Source organism: Ascidiella aspersa, chromosome 9 (assembly GCF_963924565.1).
Source record: "Ascidiella aspersa chromosome 9, kaAscAspe10.2, whole genome shotgun sequence".
NCBI classification, from domain to species: Eukaryota; Metazoa; Chordata; class Ascidiacea; order Phlebobranchia; family Ascidiidae; genus Ascidiella; species Ascidiella aspersa.
In genome coordinates this window covers 25,458,758-25,481,889 of record NC_139455.1, presented here as the reverse complement: position 1 = coordinate 25,481,889, position 23,132 = coordinate 25,458,758, and the positions used below count along the sequence as shown (strand labels likewise).

General features: G+C 32.8%; 3 protein-coding genes across 3 annotated transcripts; 2 read left to right on the top strand and 1 right to left on the bottom strand.

Moving 5' to 3' along the window:
• Positions 1 to 146: 146 nt before the first annotated feature.
• LOC146134637 (exportin-6-like) lies at positions 147 to 16,520 on the bottom strand. The gene is made up of 26 exons (XM_083396729.1): positions 16,403 to 16,520; positions 16,166 to 16,278; positions 16,011 to 16,100; positions 14,974 to 15,253; positions 14,348 to 14,564; positions 13,732 to 13,830; positions 13,063 to 13,164; positions 12,274 to 12,357; positions 12,073 to 12,199; positions 10,564 to 10,673; positions 9,971 to 10,079; positions 9,271 to 9,363; positions 8,664 to 8,786; positions 8,214 to 8,293; positions 7,464 to 7,556; positions 6,678 to 6,828; positions 6,066 to 6,212; positions 5,391 to 5,583; positions 4,764 to 4,919; positions 4,173 to 4,347; positions 3,617 to 3,728; positions 3,064 to 3,237; positions 2,427 to 2,525; positions 1,530 to 1,622; positions 993 to 1,139; positions 147 to 529 (listed from the first exon to the last, which is right to left on the bottom strand). Exons 1-26 carry the CDS (start codon positions 16,488 to 16,490, stop codon positions 428 to 430), a joined length of 3,357 nt encoding a protein of 1,118 aa, XP_083252855.1. The 5' UTR covers positions 16,491 to 16,520; the 3' UTR covers positions 147 to 427.
• A 1,882-nt stretch (positions 16,521 to 18,402) lies between these two features.
• On the top strand, positions 18,403 to 20,413 carry LOC146134636 (serine--tRNA ligase, mitochondrial-like). The gene has a single exon (XM_083397103.1). The coding sequence runs from the start codon at positions 18,638 to 18,640 to the stop codon at positions 20,327 to 20,329; it is 1,692 nt and encodes a 563-aa protein (XP_083253229.1). The 5' UTR covers positions 18,403 to 18,637; the 3' UTR covers positions 20,330 to 20,413.
• Positions 20,414 to 20,450: 37 nt separating this feature from the next.
• On the top strand, positions 20,451 to 23,054 carry LOC146134635 (desumoylating isopeptidase 1-like). Its single transcript, XM_083397327.1, has 6 exons — positions 20,451 to 20,564; positions 20,698 to 20,719; positions 20,838 to 20,907; positions 21,220 to 21,329; positions 21,831 to 21,953; positions 22,475 to 23,054. The coding sequence occupies exons 1-6, from the start codon at positions 20,489 to 20,491 to the stop codon at positions 22,557 to 22,559; spliced, it is 486 nt and encodes a 161-aa protein (XP_083253453.1). The 5' UTR covers positions 20,451 to 20,488; the 3' UTR covers positions 22,560 to 23,054.
• The last annotated feature ends 78 nt before the right edge of the window (positions 23,055 to 23,132 follow it).

Sequence of the window (23,132 nt, the reverse complement as noted above, 5' to 3'; positions counted from 1 at the left end):
TAGCTAATTCGTAAACAAAAAACATTAACTGCATGACAGAATGCTGCCTTTGAAAGTTTTGAGGTTAAACTTATAAAACTAGCAGTTAGAAGGCGAAAAATGCTTTAAAGACTTAAAGACAATATATTTTAGCAAATTTTTTTTTTTAGCCAAAAAAACTAGTTTAAGAGGCGCAGTACACTTGTAATCCAAACCCCTTTTTTCGACTTTCTAGATAAAGTAGGTAATTTGTAAAAAGACAAAGTTATTAATATTAAACGCCAGAAGAAACCAGGTCTACATAACATTTATAAACCTTTAAAAACTAAGTTTTGCAAGGGGCGAAAAATTGGGATTTCACCGCCGGTAGAATTCTTCAAGCTGCACCATGGTGTCGGCGTTCAGCACCTCTTCTCGTAAAGCACGTTCCCAGGGACCAGAGATTGGCTCAGAAGTGAACTGTTCCCTCAGGTAAGCTTGAGTTGCAGAGGCGAAAGTAGCGAAGGTCGTTCACGAATCGTAGTACGTTGTTGGTAAACGAAGGGTGGTCCTTGATAAAATTACAAGAAATAAGGTTTAAATTTTGTATGGCTTAAGAGCGCAACCGCTTCGAACAAAAATCAGCCAGCAAAATGTTTAAAAATATTAATACAAAAGATGTATTTTGCCAAGTAAATAGTATCATCAATTTTTCGTATTCAAATAGCTATATTTATCTATCAAAAAATAAAAATAATAATGCAGTTATTTTAAATCTTTATGTATTAAATAATCTTTATAAATAGCTGTAATCAGGTGACAATATATAACAACAAATTGTATTAATGCTTTTACAAGCTTTCGCACAACTGTGCTTCATAAGAACAAAGTAGAAGTGCATTAAAAGTGTATTGAATAACTTTGCGGAACACAAACGAAAGTTTATAATAAAACATTACAATAAGCAACATAACAATTTATTGTTTTCAATTTTTACTAGTCCTAAAGTATGAGTGTCTACAATTTCAACAAACCTTTTCCGGCTTAAATGAGGAGTAGAGCGAGTTCTTTTGATCCGGGGTTATACCGACCGTATGTTGTAGAAACTGATGGAGGAAGTTTGAATGGAAGAAAGCCAGATCGACTGAGCACATATTGTAGATTGTGAAGCAAATCTCATCCTAACAACAAATGTTTTTATTGAGTTTAAGATCGGTAACCTATAATTGGAATATTATAACATATTAATCACAGAACACAATTGTGTATATGTATGTTTCAGTTGCTGAAATACGGGCTGTTGATCCTCTTGAATTGATGTTGTAAGTACGAACAGGATGCAGCAGGCAACTGTGTCCAGTTGTTTCTCAACTCGCTCCCCTCTGAGCCTGTGTAGTTCCGTTGATAGAGCGACGGTCCAGGTATGACCGAGGTCGTGAGTTCGAACCTCACTACATGTTAGTTGTTTTTCTAGTTTGGCCTTGCTCGCACTATAATGCTGACCAGGCTGACTGCTATCGACAAGCCTCTCTAAAAGCACATTGCGTTGTATAAATGTAAAGTGTAGTTACCTGTAATAAAGCGTGTGACTTATTGATCAACGCCTGGATTAAAACGTTGACGAATTGAAATAGAACCCCATCTTCAGCTAATATCGTGTGCAACTGTAACAAAAGTACAAATTCGGTTGAAATTTACAGAAAAATATTAAAGAACATGCCAAATATTTTAGGCATAAAGAAAAGAGTTTTTATAATTTTCCATTTATATACAAACTACATAAATGTTAGATTTGCCATTGGAGTAATTTGGGATATTCGATAATATCGGATCAGAGCCGATACCCGATGCCAAGTGTTAGTATCGGTACTTGTGCGATACTAGGGTGGTATCGATGCCGGTCCTATACCAAATTAATGTAAGAATTTCAGCCCTGAATTGCAATCCAAGATATTTTACCTTGAAATCGAAATTTTATTAAAAAGTAATAGGTTAACAACTAAACTTCTTCACGCCAAATCAATGCTTTGCCTCAAACCTGTAAAATTTAAATTGTATCGGTACTCGCCCGATACTAGGCTGGTATCGGTGCCGATCCGATAATAAATTAATAAGAATTATATCTCATAATTTGCATTCCAATGCAGCGATTCTACTTTAAAATGTGAATTTATGAAAAACAGGAGGTTAACAACATTAAGTAACTAAACTTTGTATCGCTTAAGCAAACTTTGGGTTAATTTCAGAGAAAATTCTTTTGAGCGTTTTCATTTTGTTTATTTTGATTGTTTTAACATAGTAATGACGTCATTCATATCGCGATACTTCTGCCTAAAATATCGTGCATCGGTATCGGGATAACGTGTAAAGTATCGGACATTCCTAGTTATAACCATGAGCATTAAAATTTAAGCAATGTTACATAGAAGCATCTAGGTTTCGTGATATGAATATCGCATTGGAATTACCTTTCCGTAAAGTTTCTGCTTTTTGTTCAAGTCTTCAAGGCTTTCCAGATTTTGACGAAAAATCGTGATGTCGGATTGCAGGAAAGATTGACCGTAAGCCTGTAAAACATATGGTAAGCCTGCTAAGCGATCTCACAACAGTTACAAAAATGTCCAGTTTGAGAAGCAATGTTTCATGGTTCTATTTCATTGTTAAAAACGAAAAAATATGAGATAGAATTTATCACCTTTATGATCAGTTTATGTGGGCAAATCTAGTTTTACACTAGCACACATTTTTTAAAACTAGCCTCAAAATCCCATCGACAGCATTAAACGGTCGATGGTTGACTAGGAATTGTTTAAAGGTAATTTTAGTTTGGATTTCAGAACAAGTTTTAGGTTTCTTTGGAAAAGGGGTAAATTCAATTCTAATCCAATCAAAAAATGTGGTAAAATTGACCAGTTTCTAAAAATTATTCTCAAAATCCAAAAAAGACTAAGTTTTGTCAAATGATTTAAAAACAGTGATTTAAGTGCATTGAAGTCAAGTCTAAGTTATTACAACACTGCAATAATGCGATTATAAAGGGGTTCTTCTGACAAATATGCATTCAGCGCCGACGTTCAACACTGCCATAAGTTGAGAAGCACTTACGGTCATTACAGCAAGGAACTGTGGCTTGTGTCCGATGGCTCCAACCTTTGGTTTGTTCGAGTCTTCCTGTAGCATCGAAGCAAGCACAGTGCTTGGGAAGAAGTAGCGGTGTCGTCGCGACAACAATCGGTGTAGAAGGGAGAATAATGCTCCTTTTACCTCGGGGGAGGGACGCTGCGGGAAAAGTAAGTTATGAGGGTGAAATAGGGGTATACGAAAATGCGACATTGATTGGACTTTCTCTAACAACGATCAGTCAATAAATGGCTTCATCAGTTTATCTATACACATAAAAAACAATTGTCACATTAACTGAAGATGTCTTAATCAAGATGATGTCGATTTACCCGACCTTTTTGGCTTTGCAATTTATTATCAAGCTAAAAAACAATTGGTTTTGATGATAAGACCGCTTTATTTCAAACTGTTGTGAAATTACCATTTTTTTGCATAACAACTGATAATACCGTATATCTAAGTCAAAATTAAAGGCCAAAGCACATTAGGTGTAAGACAGAATCGGGTGATCGGCTGTGTTTTAAGTTCTACTAACCTGACTAACGATGGGGTATATTTGCTCGACAGCTAGTACGATGATGTTTGGAGTAAAGGTTTTAAATTCACTTCCTGGATCTTCCAAAACCAACTCGAGGATTTGAATAAACCTGAAGCAACAGAATAACAAATAAAAGTGAATGAAATGTTTATTAAACATTTAACACTGGCCTTTATAAATTTGTAAAGCGTAAAGCATTACAACTACAGCAAAATATTAAATAGAAGTGTTCAGTTTTGAAATAAATGTTTACTAAAAGATACTACCTGGCCTTTTGCATTTAAATGCCAAAAAATACTTAATTGTAAGCATTACTAAACAAAACACTCAGTCACAACCGTAAGTTGTTTTACAAAAAGCGTTTTTTTCGCCTGCTTTAACACCTCAAAACAACATAGTTTTTTTGGAGATATTAAAAAAGCTGAGTTAACCATTGCATGTCCAAACAATATAGAAAAAAAAAATTTTTTAAAACAAAGTGCCGAGAGCCAACGGAAGTAGTCACAACATATCAAGGGTTAAGAACCACTATCCTATAAAAAGAGATACTTACTTTTCAATGACGCGAACCCCCGCCGTATTCTCGTGCAATATTGTGGCTTGTAGTTGGTTCGGTGTGAAGGTTGAGAGGAAAGATTGGATGACACGAGCGATCTTCGGGGCGCCCATCTGACGCTTGAGGGCGCGAAAGATCACAAGGAAAAATCCCATGAGCGTTTCGGTAACGTCTGCAAAAAATAGAAACAATAATTTTATGATTTTTTAAGTAAAATGGATGTTTTTAAGCTTGTGAAACTTTTAATTGCAGCGTTTATGCGACAAAAAGCAGGGAAAGGTTTTGATCCTTTTACAGTTGTGTTTGTGTGATCAGATTTAGTTCAAGTTTGCAACTTCAACTTCCACAAAAAAACGATTTTTCTAAATTTTTCTTATGTGTTTCTAAAACAAATAAACTATTAAGAAAAGTGTTTTTTTGTCAGAAAAAAAAACAATTATTATTAAATAAGAGGGGTTCTAAGGAAAGTTGCGAAAATTATTTGACGGCAAGTCCACATTTTTAACATTCAGGATTTTTTTATTAACGTCCAAATAACAAATATTGACATTTTGGGAAAAATATTTTATCAAACACCTTTAAACATACCTGGGTGGTTTATATATACGGGGAAGAGTGCCAGCGAAAAGTCGATGCAGTTTTTGATCGATTTATGACAAATGTCCCGCGACTTTAGAACTTCTTCTGCTATCGCTTCGACCATTTCATTTAGAATCAACACAGCGCGATTGATCACAGGTTTGGCTGCGAAAAAAATGCGGTTAAACTCAATGACAGAAATTATTCAGTGGTATATAATATTATTATTTTTTAATTTAATTATCAAAGAAAATGCACCAAAAACTGTAGTGAGCTTTATTAAATTCTCAATCAGTATAAAATCTGATCAAAATTAGTTTGCAATTACAACCGGCAACATTTGAGCTCTACTCAAGCTTAATTTAGTATAGGTTGCCGACGGGTAACTCAATTCTGCTGGCCGAATGTTTAATGTCCCTGGTTGAGATAGAAATAAATAATTCCAACAAAGGCAACTGATTAAGCATTTTGCGTAGCTATGGTATTCTGCTCTTTTTGAATAAAGTTGTTTTAGATCTTTTTTTAACATTTGTGTTTCTGTTTGGATCTAACGATATGGATAAAACAACAACTGGTAGTGTTGGAACAGGCTTAGAACCTATTATAAACAATAAAATACCAATGCTATATTTTCACCTTGGTTAAGTAGCGAAGGGTTGCTTTGTAAGTTTGCGAGGTTTCCCGACAGCGATATAAAGTCAGGGATGAGGCTTTGTACGAACTGAGCGTGATGTTGCTCCCTGGCTTCCCACTTCTGCTCCGACTCCGGTGTGTTCGGCCACGGAAGTAGAAGGAGGTTGGAGAGAGCTTTGTAAGTCAAGCACTGGACCTGGAAAAAAAAATAATTTGGGCTTTTATTTATTTGTTAAGCTCTATTTAAACAGCTTATCATGTCTTATTTGTTGTTGCTCGCGTTTTTTCTTTAATTTTTCCTTTTTGTTTTTTGATACATTGTTCAATGAGCGTCCGATGTCATTTAGGAAGGTAAGTTGGATAACTTAAAGAAAAAGTGTTTAACAATTAGAATTGCGAAAGGAGCTGTTTTGGATTATTTCTATTTGAAAAAGTTTTAACTGATGATGCCACCTTTGGCCTATCTACAGTATTTTGTCTTTTCATAAAGTTGTTTTCGATTTTTTTTGCTACCGATACAAACAGCTGATATTTTGCCTTTACTAATATATCGATATCAGCAAATGTTGGCCGATATTTACTATCAATAAATAATACAGATTTTCTATTGTTTGGCATTTTTTTATTGTTTAGCATCATTTAAGTCCAAATGCAAAAATAAAATTAACTAGATATTACCTGCATGCTGAGTTTATTACAGGAGCCGTTAGAAACATCGCTGAACAGTTTCTCGATGATTGGCGATTGTGAGAGAAATGTTGCCTTAACAACTGTGATAACTGATAGGAGAGTATGCGAGGCAGATAACACAACTTTGTCGGGAACCTAATAAAGCAAAAAAAAAAGTTTTAAAACTACTGCTGTAACAACTTTTTTATATTTTTTTGCTTTTAACTGTGGAAACCAGGTTACCTTAGATAAGGCTACCAAAATCAGATGTCCCAGAAACCAATGTAACATTTCAGACTTTATTTGAATCAATGATTTCTAAGCTTGTGATTTTTTAATATTTGTTTAATTAAAATTGTTTATTTTTACTTATATGCTATGGTGTTAGATGTTATACTTGTGTGGTATTATACCTTTGAAAAAAGGTACAGTCGCCCTGTCAATCTTTACCCACAAAAATAGTTTAACATAACATTTGATGTTCAAAGGCCATTTTGGAATAAAAAACAACTAATGAAAAGAAAGCATCGAGCTTGAATCAGTTAAACACATTCTTTTAAATCCTACAATTTTTCAGTGTTCAGAAACATTTTATTCAGTGGTTAAAACTGGTATCCTTACCTGTTTGCTCAGAACAGGCACGATAACACTTAAATATCCGTTAAGAAGGTTAGATAGTTGAGCTTGTGAGTGACCGGCGTGTTGTGCTTCACTGTACAACTGAGATAACCAGTGTGAGAAGGGCTGTAGTGCTGCTAGGGCTTCGGCATGGCTGCAAAAAATGAGTATAAAGTAGTTAAATTGATATACCTGGCACCTTATGGTCTTTCGCTGCATCCTGGAACAAACAACTGTAATTTTCTTTGTAAACTTCTGACTGCATCCTAGTTGTTGCGGTTCCAAAAATTAAAAATTAAAAATAGTATCTACAACCTTCAATCATATAATACAAATGATATTCTTTTCGTTTTCTTTGTATAATAACATCTAATGTTTGAGTAATCATCAAATCGCAATTTCTTTTGTCATTTTTCCTGTTTTATATAAATGTATAATCCTATAATGTACAATTCTATCTATAATGCCTAGCAGTTTGGGAAAATGAGTATATGGGTATCACACTAGTTCGTGGAAAAAAGCTTGTTAAACACAACTTTAGACATATTTTGCAATATTTAAAAAAGTAATATTACTAAATTTAAATAAAGTAAAGTTTTAACTACTGTACATTAAATGTATCGGTGTAAACTTGACAGCAGAATCATGTAAAAATAACTCGTAAAGTATACCATAAATAAAGAAACTACTATAAAACAGTAATCTTACTGAAAATTTTCTATAAATTGGAACCTATCAGCAACTTAAATATAACATTTTGTATTCCAAATATCCGGCAATCATACTCACACATGAACCACATCATTAAGAAGTTGTTGGGGAACAGATGAACTGTTTTGGTAAAGTTGCACTGGGGAATCTGCTTGAGCTACGCGCAAAAATCTGCAAGTGTATTCATTTATAGCAATTTATTAAGGATACACCTGTTTTTTGTTTGAAATCTTCTTATATTTACAAAATGGTTTTACAAAAACAAAAGTCAATTTAAAATTTGAATAGCAAGTTTTCTTTAAGGCGATTAGGCCTAAATTCGGTTTTCACTAAGAAGTCTATTTGTCTTTGATTTTTATAATGATATTTTCTGAGAAATTTACCTCTAAAAGTCGAAAACTTGGATTGCACAACTGGACTCAAAGTACAATTAAATTGGTTTTAGTGCAAGTATTGGGTGAGCATTGATAATATTACTCGGTGTAGGCTTCAATTTATTGTGACTGTCAGTCAGTTTATCTAACCAGGGTTGCCACAATTTATAAAAAATATTTTAAAGACTTTTTTAAGAAAATTTGTACCTTTTTAAAGACCTAAAGTTGGGTTGATTGACGATTTTTGTATATAGTTTGAAAATAAACAGTATAAACACCATGGTGAACACAATTAAAAAAACAGTTGCAAATGTTTTTTAGCAGCACTTTAACGGCAAAAAATACAACTTAAGCTGAAAATAAATAAATTTCTTTAAAGACTTTTGGAAAAACATCGGGTTTTATAAATATTTTTAAAAATTAATACAAAGATGTTAAGATTTCCTGCGCTTACGTTTCTATTAGGGTAAGAGCTTCCTTAAAGCGATTGTGGAAGTTTTCTGTGATGAATATCTCACTTAGTCGACCCAAAGCCTGTAAAAAGTAAAATTACTTGCATCGTTGAAACTAATATCTTAACGCACATATTTTTAGAAATGCCCAAAACAATATGATAATAGTAATAAGACCTAAAAACAACAGCTTTAAAATTCGTTTTTTTTAATATCTATAAACATCAGTAGAGTATGTAGACATTTTTAATATTCTTATCAGCATAATCACCTATTTCCAGCCAGTTATGTTATTAAATAGGTGATCATTAAAAGACCATAATCATTAAATTTGTCACCCTATAATGCCCTTAAAAAATTTAAAACCACTTGGCGGAGCTAGTCTTTACAAAAGCAAATTTGTAATCTACCAATTTGCTGTTTAAACCCATTTTAAGGCTTATAGTGGTCACCTGTAGCACTATAGTTAGGTCCTTAAGTGAGCAATGCAGTTGGTTGTGGTTTTGTTGAGATTGACAAACTGCCGGCCAATTTACGTGGAGATAAACGTTTGAAGTCTCCTCAAGTATTGGGTACTGCAAGACAGAAAGACAAAACAATGTATAGTCCATATTGTACAAAAAAACTTGCAAATAATATTATTGAAAACTTATTCCTTGGCATATATGAAATATTAATTGCTTTAGACATTAAATCATAGAATATAATATATATACTTACAGGCAAAATGGGGTGGCCTATTTTTAACATTTGCTGCTATATTAACTTTATTTAATGATACATTGGCGATCATACCAATTTTATTAATAAATGTAAACTTAGTTAACCTACAGTTAACATTAATCACTACTCTTTGACATGTATGAAATTTAACAGGGCTGCCACATATTTTATAAAATAAATAAGACTTATAGAGTTTCGAACTAAAATTGGACTACCAGACATAGCTTGAATATAATTCTTTGTGGCAACTATGTATGTATAAAATATCAGGGAGTTCTTTCCATAAGTTTTATGGAAGTGATAGACATTAATTTAAAAACAAATTTTTTAACTTACAAGAACAGCCAACATCTCAGATGGGTAAAGACGACAAATTTTTGCGATAATTTCGAGGTTGTCGATAAGATACGTCTGCCATTCTGTGTGACCCTGAATATAATGAAAAATATTTTAAATATAAATGCTATCCACAGTGTTCAGTCAATAGTTATACTTAAGGAGCATTTTTTAAATTTGGGTTTAGCAGATTGCAATATTTTAAAATGGGTCCATACAGGCATTACAAGGGTTAGAAATTGCACAGGAAATTGACAGAATTCTTTGAAATGTGGTCAATTCTTCTTAAATATCACATTTTCTGTTTATTTTTGTTTAATGACTGCAATAATGCATTTTAAAGTTGAAAAAGGGAATAATTTAGAAAGTGTAAATTATAATCAAGGGGTGCCAGCCATAAGGCTGAAATTAGAAAAACGTCAGCAGAATATAACACAGTTAGGAATAAGACCAAAAAAAAAGGACAAAACTAATAGTCGGAATAAGGCTTAAACCAGTCTGAACAACACTTAAATGGCCAGAATAACACTTATAAGACCTTTTCTTACTACAAACCCCATGCCTTACTTCATTACTAAGGGCCTTAATAATTTTAACCCCAACCATTCTGTTGAGCTGTAGGTCTTATTGAGTGTTCCCAATTAAGGGGTCTGTAAGCCTAGTATTTAGTCAAAACTATGTATTTGAGCAAGCACATTACATTTTCATCAGATGTTGTGTTGTCCAGCTCCTCCAAATGGGATTGGTTGAGTCTGAACTGTATATGCTGGAGAGTTGAACTCGCGAAGTGGATCATACCATCTTTGTACCTGGAAGCATTGAAACAAGAAGTTGACTGAATATTTATCTTTTAAGACAATAATATGCTGTATACCAGAGATTCTTAACTTCCAGTCCAGCTTCTTAATTACATGCCCTAGTTGTCCTAGTAAAGAATTGTGCCATTAAAATACTGGTTTCCGGCTCGTGAAATAATTTTTGGAGTTTACTGCAAGTGTCAAACGGTTAAGTACCACTGGTGTACTGTATAGAATGCGATCTAGCTTCTTATATAAGTATTTTGTTTAATAAAAAAGGTAAAATATCAAGATCAATATTATGAAAACTTAAAACGATTTAACATTTTTTGAACAGTCCTACCTAGTGCTTCATATTGTCCAAAAGAAACAGTCGTTACCAAATACAATTTAAGGTAAATTAGGTAGTGTAAGTTTTGGCAAGTTAAGTTACTAATGTACTTTGTTAAAATTTGTTTTCAGGCTTTAAAAAGTCATAGTTTCTTTAACGCTTCACCTGGTCAAAGTTGCTTTTCTGTCTTCTTTTTGCTTTTCCGAGTTGTCAATTATATAGTCGACTAACACTTCCCAGATATCCATGCAGTTTAGAAAATGTTCGTGGGAGGTCTGGAAAACAAGATGAGTCAATTTATCCTTAATACTGTGAATTCTTGCAGTGCTTTTTGAGTTGTGAAGCATTTTTAGGTAAATATTTCAATGGGCTAATTTATGTTTAGAAAATGTATGTAGAAAAAAAAATTGTTATATATAGTAAAAAAAACTGTAACATATAGAAAAATTGTTTGTAATATATAGAAAAAAACGTCTCGTAATAAAGGCATTAACTTTTTAATAATATGGCTATTCTTGCTTACCATTTGATATTACTGCTTTTTTACTTTTGGTAAATTTGTTAGGATGTCAATTTACCAAAAATATAGTGATATATGTTAACTAATTGTAAACAAGGTGACTTAGGGAAATAAGTTGACATCTTTATCAATGGGCAGAAGCAAATTTAATTAAGTTCTTCACTAAGTGTTGGAAGCATAAGCTATAAACCATTTAGTTATACTACATTTTTTTATGAGACATGAAGAGAATTATCTTTCTGCAATTCTGAAGTACCAGATGCACTTTTAGTAATATAGGTGTACCGGTTTCTCATTTAAGAATGAATCACACTTTTCTTTGCGAGGGTATATAATTGTTTTGTAACAACATCTTATTGTGACTGCATCATAATTAGATTGAGTCATGGTATAGTAATAAATCACCCGATCCGTTAGAAATCAGTGCATTTCTAAGCAATAAGGTCTACGACAATCAGGGCATCCAATGGCAGAAAAGTCTAGACTTTTAGACCTTGAGGTCCTGGCAATGCACTGATTTGGACCTTTAGGTAAACTCCCGGCGAAGATAAATTAAAAATATTCATTAAAAGTTCAGAAAAAAAGAAAACAAAAAATGTGAGATAGGATTAATAACACTTGACCCACCTAAACCCTAACGCTAACCCGAATCCTAACCCAAATAATGTGCGTTATTTTAATAATTCTTTAAATGCTGGGGAAAAAAGCCCAAACTCGGATGGTTTCTCGTCCATTGTATTTAAGATTATTACGTCACAAATTGAGGTATTGGGGCCTGAAGCGTTATAATTATTAAATTATCGCACATTATTTGGGTTAGGGCGCTGGTTAGCGTTTGGGTTTGATTGGGTCAAGTATTGTTAAACTTAATCTTCTTATGCACATTTGTTAATGCAAATTAGTGCATTGTCCAAGACCTCAAAGTCTAAAAGTCGGACTTTTTGATCCTTTGAATGCACTGATTGTCGTAGACCTTTTTGCTTAGAACTGCACTGATTTCTGACGGATCGGGTGAATAAATTATGGTATTAAAATTTCAAAGCATACTACAGTAAGAAAAGCAGAAGTAAACTATAAACAAAAAACTTACACTTTTTATTACTGGATTGCTATGTATTAAAAACATCTTCTATCTACTTTTTCAACTTATTTACCTGGTTAAATGTGAATTTGAACAGCAGTGTTAAAAATGGCATCAGTGGAAAACTTGAACTTGAATCGATTCGCCCGAAATGCAAACTCACAAAAAGTCGAAGAAACTCAATAAACTTTTCCAAATAACTGAAAAGCAACAAATAACACATCAAGGTTTATTATGTATTAAACATCAACAACATGTACAAGATTAGTCTTACCTTTCGTCCAGTTTATCCAGAGTTTCTCTTGGATTTTTCCCTTTAGTAAGTTGTTGTAGCAAATGAAAAGTTTGACGGAAAATTCTGCAAAAAATAATTTACTGTTAAACAAATAATACACACATATATAGTGGCTTTAAAAAGTAATTCAGTTATTATTTTTATGCATTATATATCAATAAAATAATCTCATGGTAAAATACCTACTTTAGTTAAATATGACATGCCTTTTATAAAATAACTTTTTGTACCATAGCATTTTTGTGAATGAATAATAGTGTCCGACCTGGTACAACAACTAATTAACCACTTATAGAAAGAATTAAATGAGATTTTTAAAAACTTGAATCCTACTTTACACTTCATAAATGTTCTACTATATTGACTAAAACCTGTATACAATTGTTCTTAAAATTACACTTTTGAATAACACATGAAAAAAAAACTATTATGAGACAATATGTTTAGATAGCCTAACACATTTTGTAACGATTCACTGTTAAAAATCTGAAACAAACCCGACTAAAAAGTTCCCTTTAAAATTACTTAATTAGAGAACACAACAAAATACTATATACAGATCTGTTCATAAGTTTAATGGTGAAAATAACGGCCCAAATAGACATAAAAAGCGACATGCTTTATTATTCAAACGTTTCATGCCATCTATTTTTGGGTCTTTATTTTCACCATTAAACAACAAAAATACATACCAAAGATTAAAAAAGGGTGCAAAAAACAGAATAAAGGGGACAACAAATCGTTTACTCCAAATTGTTAATGACAAACCTGACTAGAAAGTCCTCAAAATTTTGCGGGACAAAGTTTTTTGACAAAAGCTCATTGATGCATCCCATTGCAAGCGTTCCAAGGTTGTTGAAAACAGCAGAACTGAAAGTGAAACAAGATCAGTAAGTTATGTGATGTGTAGCTAGCGCAAGCAACATAAAAAAACTATATAAATACTGATGATCAAAATATTATAATTACATTTCTGGAAGAATATTTTTTATAAACTGCAACTTATTTTAAAAAGTAAAGTTACAAAAGACAAATATTGAAGATTTTTCTCTTGGGTATGCACATAAACAACATTGTACAATATACGCATAGTTAATAGTTGTGACTTTGCAAATGTAGAAAAAGTAATTTAACACAATTCTGCATTTTAATTTTTTTGAATAACCAACTCTAAATTTCTAACAATACAATTTTTGTTAGTTTGGAACATCTTACCATTTAGATATAAGTTAATTGATCGAAATTCTAAATAAAATTAATAACAAAAGCGTAACTTCATTTTTCAAATATTGAAAATATTTTATGGCAATAAAAGTATTTATAAGTAATATTGATTACCAACTTTTCTATTTGACAAATAGCATTATTTAACAACATTTTGTAAAATGAAAACTATTTAAGGAAATTAACAGCACTTTTTTATTAATTGCAGCATACTTAGATCCTTGACTGATGGTTGAGCAACTTCCAAGCCGAGCGTATCCGAAAATCTGTCCGAGGAGTGCCGTGTTTATGTTCACACTGAGTGGGATCCAACTAAAATTAAACATATTTTCTCAGTACAAAAACATGTAGAATTAACTATTTCTGTGTGAATTCATATATAGTTCTTGTATGGTCGGCCTTTATTATTTACCAGGCCATTGAATGCATATTTATACAATCTGTGATAAGCTTTTTAAATTCTGTAGTAGCGCAAGCTTGTACCTCTAGTGATTAATGCAATAAATAAATCGTTTATATCGAACATAATTTGTTTTATTCCAGTGGGTCTGATAAAGAAACTGGGAGGTTAGACTCTTACTGAACTATTGATTGTTTACCGAACTATTTTGAATCAAACTATCGTTATAAAGTAATTTTCCCTTTGCTGAAAATAGTTGTTTCAGACACGCTTACTAAACTTTAGATTGGTTGCCAAGTTAGTGAATGCACAGGACTGTTCCGATTGTATTGCGCTAGTTTGATTTGTGGGCACTTGCCCAGAGTGGATTGCAGTAACATTTTGTGAGCACTGAGCAGGGCATTCAAAATATCAATCCAGTATTCTAACCTGAACAAATGGCAAAGACATTCCAACGCAGCTGTCATAAGAGCTTGTGACTCTTGTGATATCGCGAACGAGTTGGTCAAGGCTGGCAGTTCGTTGACTTGGTTCGCGAAGAGGTCAAACAGGTTTGTCTCCCCCGAACTGGGGGAGGGAGGGGGCGTTGCCATGGAAACCTCGGCAAGTTGAGTGAAATGCTGCCCCCATTCTTTTAGCAGGACATCTGTTTTCAAAATTTAAGTGTTTTTTGTTTGTTTGACAAACATAGTGAAAACACAGGACTTCACATAACTTATGTGTTTGTAACACAAAAAAAATGTACTAAAAAAAATTACAACACTGAAAAGATGTAATTTCAAAAACCTAAAGTTACTGTGAAAAAAATTTAAGCGTATCAGGCTTATTCTTAAACACCAGACATAAAGTAAAACATTATGAATTAATTGTAAAATTGATGTCCTGGCAGCAACAGTATATTTATTTAAAAAAATGTTTATAATTTGGTTTGAAATCAAGAGTTTAAACACACCTAACATGACTTTTGAGCAGGCCAATTGTTTTTGTATATGATTTTTAGATAAGATTTAAAAAAACGAAACTGGCTTAAAATTAAAAACAAAGTCAAAACGCACCTGAAATGACTTTAAGCATGGCCGGAACTTGTAAAAGAAGAAGCTTTTTAAGTTCCTCTTTTCTCTGAGCAGAAACGTCCTCTCTAGGAGCGGCCAATTCCTCCGAAGCAACCCTAAGAGCGGTCAGTCCAATGACCCTCATGTCCCCATAACTCTGGTTGGTGGCACTGGCCAGTTCGAGCAGGCCAGTGAAAAAGTTGGGGTAGAACATGGGCCAGTCGACCCGACCGATGTCAACTATCACCTTGATCAGCTTGTTGGAGATGAACTGGGGGACATTCTGGGAATATTTAAAATGGATTTAAAAAGAGTTCCCATACAGCTTAGATCAAAGTGACCATTAACATATCACAACCACTGCACAAATTATATATGTTTGTGCAAAAATTATCTTTTCATAATGATACTTGTTTAATTAGAAAAGCATGTTTAATTTTACTCACAGAAATTAATTAAAATTATGTGGATTTGACTAGTTTGGCACACTTCAACTTCAATAAACTATCGAAGATACTCGAATTAGCACCAATAGACAAGCTGTGATGTGACTCTTTGCAAAAAAAAATGTTAAATTTTTTTAATGATAAATCTGCATTTTTGTTTAATATTTTTTCAAGTATATTTTTATTGGTGAATATATGATTTTAATGATGAATATGTATTTTGTTCAAAACAACATAGACAAAGAGGTCACCAGCCTTCACGCTAGACTACATAGCAAGGCCAAACAAAATCTTAAAAGTGTGTTACAATGTATTTCAAAAAGAAAAATAAAACTGTAGTTAAATGTCCTGTTTTATTTGTCAGTTGGAATTACATCAATCAAATTATTTAAAACATCGAATTAAAACACATTAGCTTTATGAAAGATGAAAACCAGAGTAAAGTGTTTGGCCAACTTAAGTAACAATACGGATTACTAAAATGAATAATTGCAAAACATCTGCAATCATCAGAATCTTAGAAACTTTAGGGTCTAAGTTCTCACAGAAAAAGTATGGAAGCAGTTCTTCAAAATTCTGATTTTATGGACAAACCTTTCTATGAAGAAGTAGATGATTTAAGTTTTGACGAATTTCCGCTTTCGCATTTGAGTCAAACCCAACCCACATTTTGTTGACAAGGTTCTAAACACAAATAAAATATTTTTAACAGCGTTTTGAACACAATTTCTAAGAAAAAAAGGTTCTACCTCCAATACAGAGAGAGAATACATAAGAACATATTCATTGCTTGTTTTTGTAAATATTTCAAGGCAGTTTTTCCAGGCACCATTTTGATTTCCAAACTTAGTAAGTTGTTCCTCTTAAAAACAAAAAGTGATTAGTTGTATAGCAATTTAAATGCAGATTAAAATCAATCAGACAATGCGTTTAAATCTTTGAAACAAAAATATTTTTCCCAGTTATATATGTAAAGCTGTTGCTACCTATTTCACGTTTTCTTTGATTTGAAGTGGAAGGGTGAAAGAATTCTGTCATGACACGTTCCAAACCTGTCAACAATTCTCCGTCCATTTTAACACTTTTGTTGTAATTACAAAAAAGAGCTTAAGTAAAAAGCATAACAAACAACACTGTAATTTATGTCTGATTCAACATTTACATATTTTTTTTGTTACTAGTATAACAATTGTATATACTAAAGCAAATACAGTAATGTTTCATAGGATATTTTACCATTGATGTTGTTCTTCACATAGCTAAAATATATTCTGGTTAGCAGCTAATAAAGCACAAGACTGATTATGGCTTGTATTAACTGTCAAACCCCTTTAAAGATATTAAATGACACAATTGCCTTTTTTTTTAAATTACTTAATATAATAAAATATTAAACAAAAAATGCATGTTTCACAAAAAAAGTTTTTTGTAGCTTGCAAGTGTTTATACAGGGCACCAGTGGAGTCCTGTTTATTTATCTCACAACCAACAAGACAATCTGTATATTCTTTGACAGGTGCACACCCAGATCGGAAAATTTGGATGTTCCGCTGGGGAGACGATTTTGCAGCTTGAAATTGCGCGGCTGCAATAACGTTATTTGTCAACTTCACACTGCTAAAAATGGAGGGCGCTGGTCTAGAATCCTACCACAGTTCTAAAATCAACGCACAAAATTTGAGTTAGGTTGCGGGTTAGCGTTTGGGTGTGGGTGGGTCAAGTATTATTATATTCTTGATTTAATAATAATACTTGACCCACCTTAACCCAAACGCTAACCCGCACCCTAACCCAAATGGTGTTTCGTTGTGGTAGGATTCTAGACCAGCGCCAAATGGAGTACTATACTGAAACCCGTTAGCGCGACGAAAGTTATGCGCGTTTAAGCAATTTTTCGCGGCTGGGCGCATTTTACGTTGATTTTACATGCAATGCGCGGCTGAGAATCCCACACAGGTCTTTCTTTCCAGCTGGGTGCACACCAGAGTTTATAGCAAATTTGTGTACACAGTTAAATTAGTAAATTGCACATCTAAACTTCAAATCGTTGAATTGTGGTAGGTTTGAAAACTCAGGTGTGCAATTAAATATGATTACACACCTGCACCCTTGAAAAGTTGGTTCTGCACACGCAAGATATTTAAGGCATAGGCCTATAGCTAAATAAATTCGGTGATAAAATATGACGAAGGGGGGCGTTAACGAATTTAGGATTTTTAAATGCCTGGTTCACCATTGGTCTAGTTAGACACGTTAAAAAGGCCGCACATATTTTATTATAGTTTGGGTGGACCGAAGTGGCAAACCCGCATCATACTTTTCACTAACAAGTTAACAAAAAACAACCCCTTATATATTTTCTGGGCAGAAGTATTTTCCAAAGATGCACTCCTTTAAATCAGTGATGCGTGACCGTTATGCCCAAAATTATAGCACGACATAAAAACTTCAATCAACTTGAAGAATATTCCTTGTCTCCTTAGTTAAAAAGTTGAAAGAGCGATAAGCACCACCTATTTATTACACTGTTACCTATGTTTTGTGTTTACATATTTTGATGAGTTTCGATCGTCAACTAAACTGTTAACCATAAGTAAAGGAACTAACTTGCAATGTTTTAACTTCAAAATTACTTTGATCATAAGAATCAATTAAAAATGTAGACAAAAACAAATTTAATGCCAAGTGTAAAGTCAGGATCCAATAACTTTGTTTAACAGAAAAGCCTCCTGCGGGTTAAATTTTACAAACGCTCGAAGTAATTTAGTTTTAAAAATAAATTGTGAAAGTCTTATCATGGTCTTTTTTTTAGTTAAAGATAAATAGCATTTTAATACTGTTATTTGTCACAAAACAGACATTTATTAACATTTAAAAATTTACTTTTGTCGTGAAAATATCCAAATATTCCCCATGGGTAATTCCCTTACTTAAAACAACTGTTATGCAAATACTAATTTTCTAAAGATGCTTCGTAATAGTGAAAAGACAACATTCAAATGTTTTTCACCAGATTTAGATGTTTTTAAGCATACCTGATTGTAGTTCAATTACTACACCTTTTCAAAGTGAACATTAGGGGATAATAACTTTTGTATTGGGTGGTAATAATCGTTTTATATATGGACATACAATCATACATAGCTTGTTTTTACTGTTTTAAGTTTGTCTTAAGTTTTTCTGCGAGCAATTCTTGTTTTGTTTTGTAAACCAGAAAAAAAATGTATCGTCGTGTTTACTCTTTATACAAATATGTGCGGCCACATGTTTTTGAATGTAAATTGTTAAGGAAACAACCGAACCTATTAAAATCAGCGTGTAACAATTGCAGTAGTAACTCAACAAAAGCTACTCACTCGACAGAAGAAAATGTCACAGATTTGGAAAAGTTTTATAAACAGGAAAAGGATTTTGTCAATCGTTTAATAAGCGATTATGCCCAACCTTATTTATCAATAGAGGAAGTAATAGCGGCAACAAAAAAAGATGTGAAAACAGTCACCAAAAGTCCTCTGCTAAATTTTTACAAAACTGTAAACATTGCTAAGCCTGGACTGCAATTAGAAAAGATTAAAAATAATTTGAAAGATATAAAGGAAAATGCAGTGAAAAGACATGCTGCATTAGAAATCGATCTTCAAAGAGATATCTTGCAACTTGCTAAGAAAGTCAAACTTGTATCTAAGGAAATTGACAATTATGTTTCACACCATGATGACCTAATAAAGAAACTCAATCATACCGAAGATGGTGAAAAATTGGACAATAAAGATCGATCTTTGGAATACTCAAAGAGCATAATTCAGCTATTGTACCAAATTAAAAACGAGTTAGAATCCAAATTGTATTTTAACTATTTTCAACTTCCAAATGAAACCCACCCAAACTCACCAGTTGATTCTGAAACTGGGTCGGTTTTGGAAGTGATTGGCGAAAAGCCAAAATTTAATCATGAGGTTTTCGACCATATTTATATCGCAGAAAAGTTAAACATTTTACGACAGAGCAACATTGGCGGGATTGTCGGGCAGAGGAATTACTTTTTAACGGGGGCTGGAGCCGAATTGGAACAAGCTCTTGTTCGTTACACCCTTGATAAACTGAAAAAGAAAGGATTTGTGTTAATATCGACACCGAATATGATCCGCGATGCTGTTTTCGAGGGCATGGGTAGCGTCAGCGGAAATATGAAGACAATGGTTTACCAGGTGGTCGGTGAGCCGGAAAAACAATTCTGTCTAGCCGGGACGTCTGAAGTCGGCCTCTGTGCGTATTTTACAAACCATTCCATCCAGCACAAAAGCCTTCCACTTAAAGTCTGCTCGGTGAGCACTTGTTATCGCAAGGAAACCGGGACACGACGAGACCCAAGGGGCATATTCCGAGTACACCAGTTTCAAAAAGTTGAGATGTTTGGCGTAACTGCCCACGAAACAGGAGAAGAAAGTGATGCAATGCATCAGGAATTCATTGAAGTGCAAAAAGAGTTGCTCCAAGACCTTGGGCTTCACTATAATGTGGTTGACATGCCTGCCAGTGATTTAGGACTGTCTGCTTATCGTAAGGTAGACATAGAAGCCTGGTTTCCAGGGAGAAATTGTTACGATGAAGTTACAAGTGCGTCAAACTGCACCGACTTTCAAAGCAGACGGCTACAAATTCTGTACGAAAAGGACAATAAGTATAAATACGTTCACACCGTTAATGCCACCGCATGTGCTGCTCCTAGGCTTATCATCGCCCTGATTGAAAATGGACAAAAACATAAATCGGTTTCCTTACCCGAGTGTTTGGTGCCTTATATGAATGGACAAAAGGAAATTAAAATGCAAAACCTTTGGAGGATGCGATATATTGGACCACAACAATCCAAAGGAGGGCAAGTTAAACCTTGTGATGTATTGGAAACCTGACCTTTTTTGTGAATACAGACTGTTAATATTTTTACACCAATCATCATTGCAACATTCACCTGCCAAATTTATTGCCATCTTTTGCTTGCCCTAAATTTAATGATTTGCATTTTTTGTCAATAGGAAGTTTGCAAATATTGTTAAAAATTTTAATTTAAAATGGGACAATTAGTAAAACTGTTTATCTATGATCTATCAAAAGGACTTGCTAGGCAGTTGTCTCAAGGGCTTTTAGGTAAGTTGTTAGCCAGAAAGAGTTTAGTTTTGCAAATTTAAGGCACCAATTACTTGCTATTATTATGACACTATTTTAAGGCTTCTCTTATATAAACTTCACTTTTATTATTGTGTCTTTTTTTATATTTCAGGTCGTCAAATTGAGGGAATTTGGTAAGACAATTAACATTATGAAAACATGTACATTTAGTTAACCATTAAAACTTAAATGTTGTATATATTTAAAACACACTTTCTATGGAAGTTTTTCCTAATTGCACTTTTTTGACAGGCACACCTCAATAGTTGTGTATGGATCAGAATTTTATTTTGGAGGAATGGGAATTGAAAGTTGTCCTCCAGTAAGATATTATAAAACTATTTTTTACACATAAAAAAGCATCAAACTGTTACAATTCGATAAGAATATTGCAAATCAAATATTTTTACCTTTATAGTAACACATTTGAAAAGTATTTTTTAGCACATAAGAAATCGGTAACCATTTAAATCAAACAAGGCGAAATTCTTATTTTTTAAATGTAAAATACTTTAAAGTCTTTTTATACTGAAGATATTTTTTACTTGCTGTTTTATAAATTGTGCTTTTCATACACAGAAGAAACCCTACACTATTTCAATTTATTCCATTTAACTGTAATAAAACTTTTTAGTGTGGAACAATTCTTGGACCCCCTGACCAACAACTCGAGCTTGGTGAAACAGAAATTCCAGCTGAGATGTTTTATGAGTATTTGACCGAGCTGGGTCAGGATGTATTTCTGTAGGTTTTACATAAACCAAATATATATAGTTTTTATAATTAGAATAAATTAGATATTTATAATTATGTGTGTGTGGGTGTGTATGTAAGAAAGTTTTCAACAAATAAAGAAAATTTAAAATAATTAAAATTATTGATTTTGTTATTTTATTTTGTATTCTTCTTTTAGGATTTTTTTAAATTTTGTGTGTTTCTAATTTGTAAAAACACTTTTAGCAGTTTTTTACACTGTTGGCCCAGCAAGTTCACACTGTACTGAATTATATATATGTTTCTTCTCTTAGGAATTAAATTTTAAGTTTTCTGTATTGCCTATTGGAAAAACGTTTTAGCCATTCGATGAATATAATAAAGAAATTTGATGTATTATATATTTACACATAGTAAATAATATATATATGTAAAGTGAATTTTTTAACAAATTAAACCAAACTAATTTTTCTGTATTGCTTAATTAGTGAAAATAGTTTTAATAATATTATTTTAATTTGTTATGTGTAGGCCCAGTAAGTACACATTGTTTGGCCACAACTGCAATAACTTCAGCGCTGAGGTTTCACAATTTCTTACTGGCAAGGAAATCCCATCTCACATCACAAGTCTCCCAAATGAAGTTTTGTCAACGTAAGTTACCACTTCCTTGTGTTTAAATAACTGAACTTCTGTTGAAAGCAAATGATGTTTTGCGGTACACAATTAAGTGCATTTTTACCAGTCTCCTTCAGATAAAAAAAAACACTTGGCCATGATCAAGTTTACAAGTCCCAAATATAAAGCATTAGTATAACAATGAAGCTTTGTGACCAATTCTATTCGCTAAACATGAGATAAATAAATTTGAATTTAATTAATATATGCAATATTTTCGTATTTAGTCACAATTTTGATAAATTTGAGAGAAAGAGAAAGTCTTGCACAAAACCAATCTCAATAAAAGCATGGGTAAACCACCTCTATCCCACACTTTCGCTGTCGTCTCACAAACCACACTAAATAATGAAGGTAAAAACAGGCGCCAATCTCAATAAAAAAATCGCAGTCAGCGACCTAACTAAATCAAACTGCCGTCCAATTTAAGTCATGAATCATAGGTTAAGAAACACTGTTTAAATTAAAAAAAAATACATAAAGTTTCATTTTTTTAGGCCATTTGGTCAAATGATTAAAGGTGTCGTCGAAAACCTTCAAATCTCACCTGCAGGAAGTGGAGATCAAACAAGACATTACTGATGTTCTAAAAAACAAGACATTACTGATGTTTTGTTGTGGAATGTTGTTAACTTGATCTTTTTGCACTGATCTTAGCACCTCCAGTGCAACAGATCTTCTTTTAATTAAAATATTTTGGTATTTTAAGTATGTTTTCTGTATTTTCATGTTGTTTTAGGTTTACCACAGTTGCATAGCATGTCTATTTGATCTTAATATATTTAACAAATTACATTGCTATGGTAAAACATTTGGGGGTTGATTAGCGTCTGAATAATTTACACAGTTTCAAGTAAACTTTTGGCCTAAAAAGTTAAATAATATGTTTTGCATTCTAAGACAGCTAGTTTAGAAATATAAAATTGAGTGCTATATATTCTTTGTATATTTTCTATATAGTAATATTGAAAATTATTTTGTCTCTTATAGAGACCTGTATTACCTGTTATTTTCGTTTTATTTCAAAAATGTGAATATTAGTAAAATTCAAATGTTGTAAACCTTATAGTAATAAAATTTTACCTTACATGTGTGATATTTTCTAAGATAAAAGTTCATCTGAGTTGTGTTACAACTTTTAGCAATAGTTAGCTT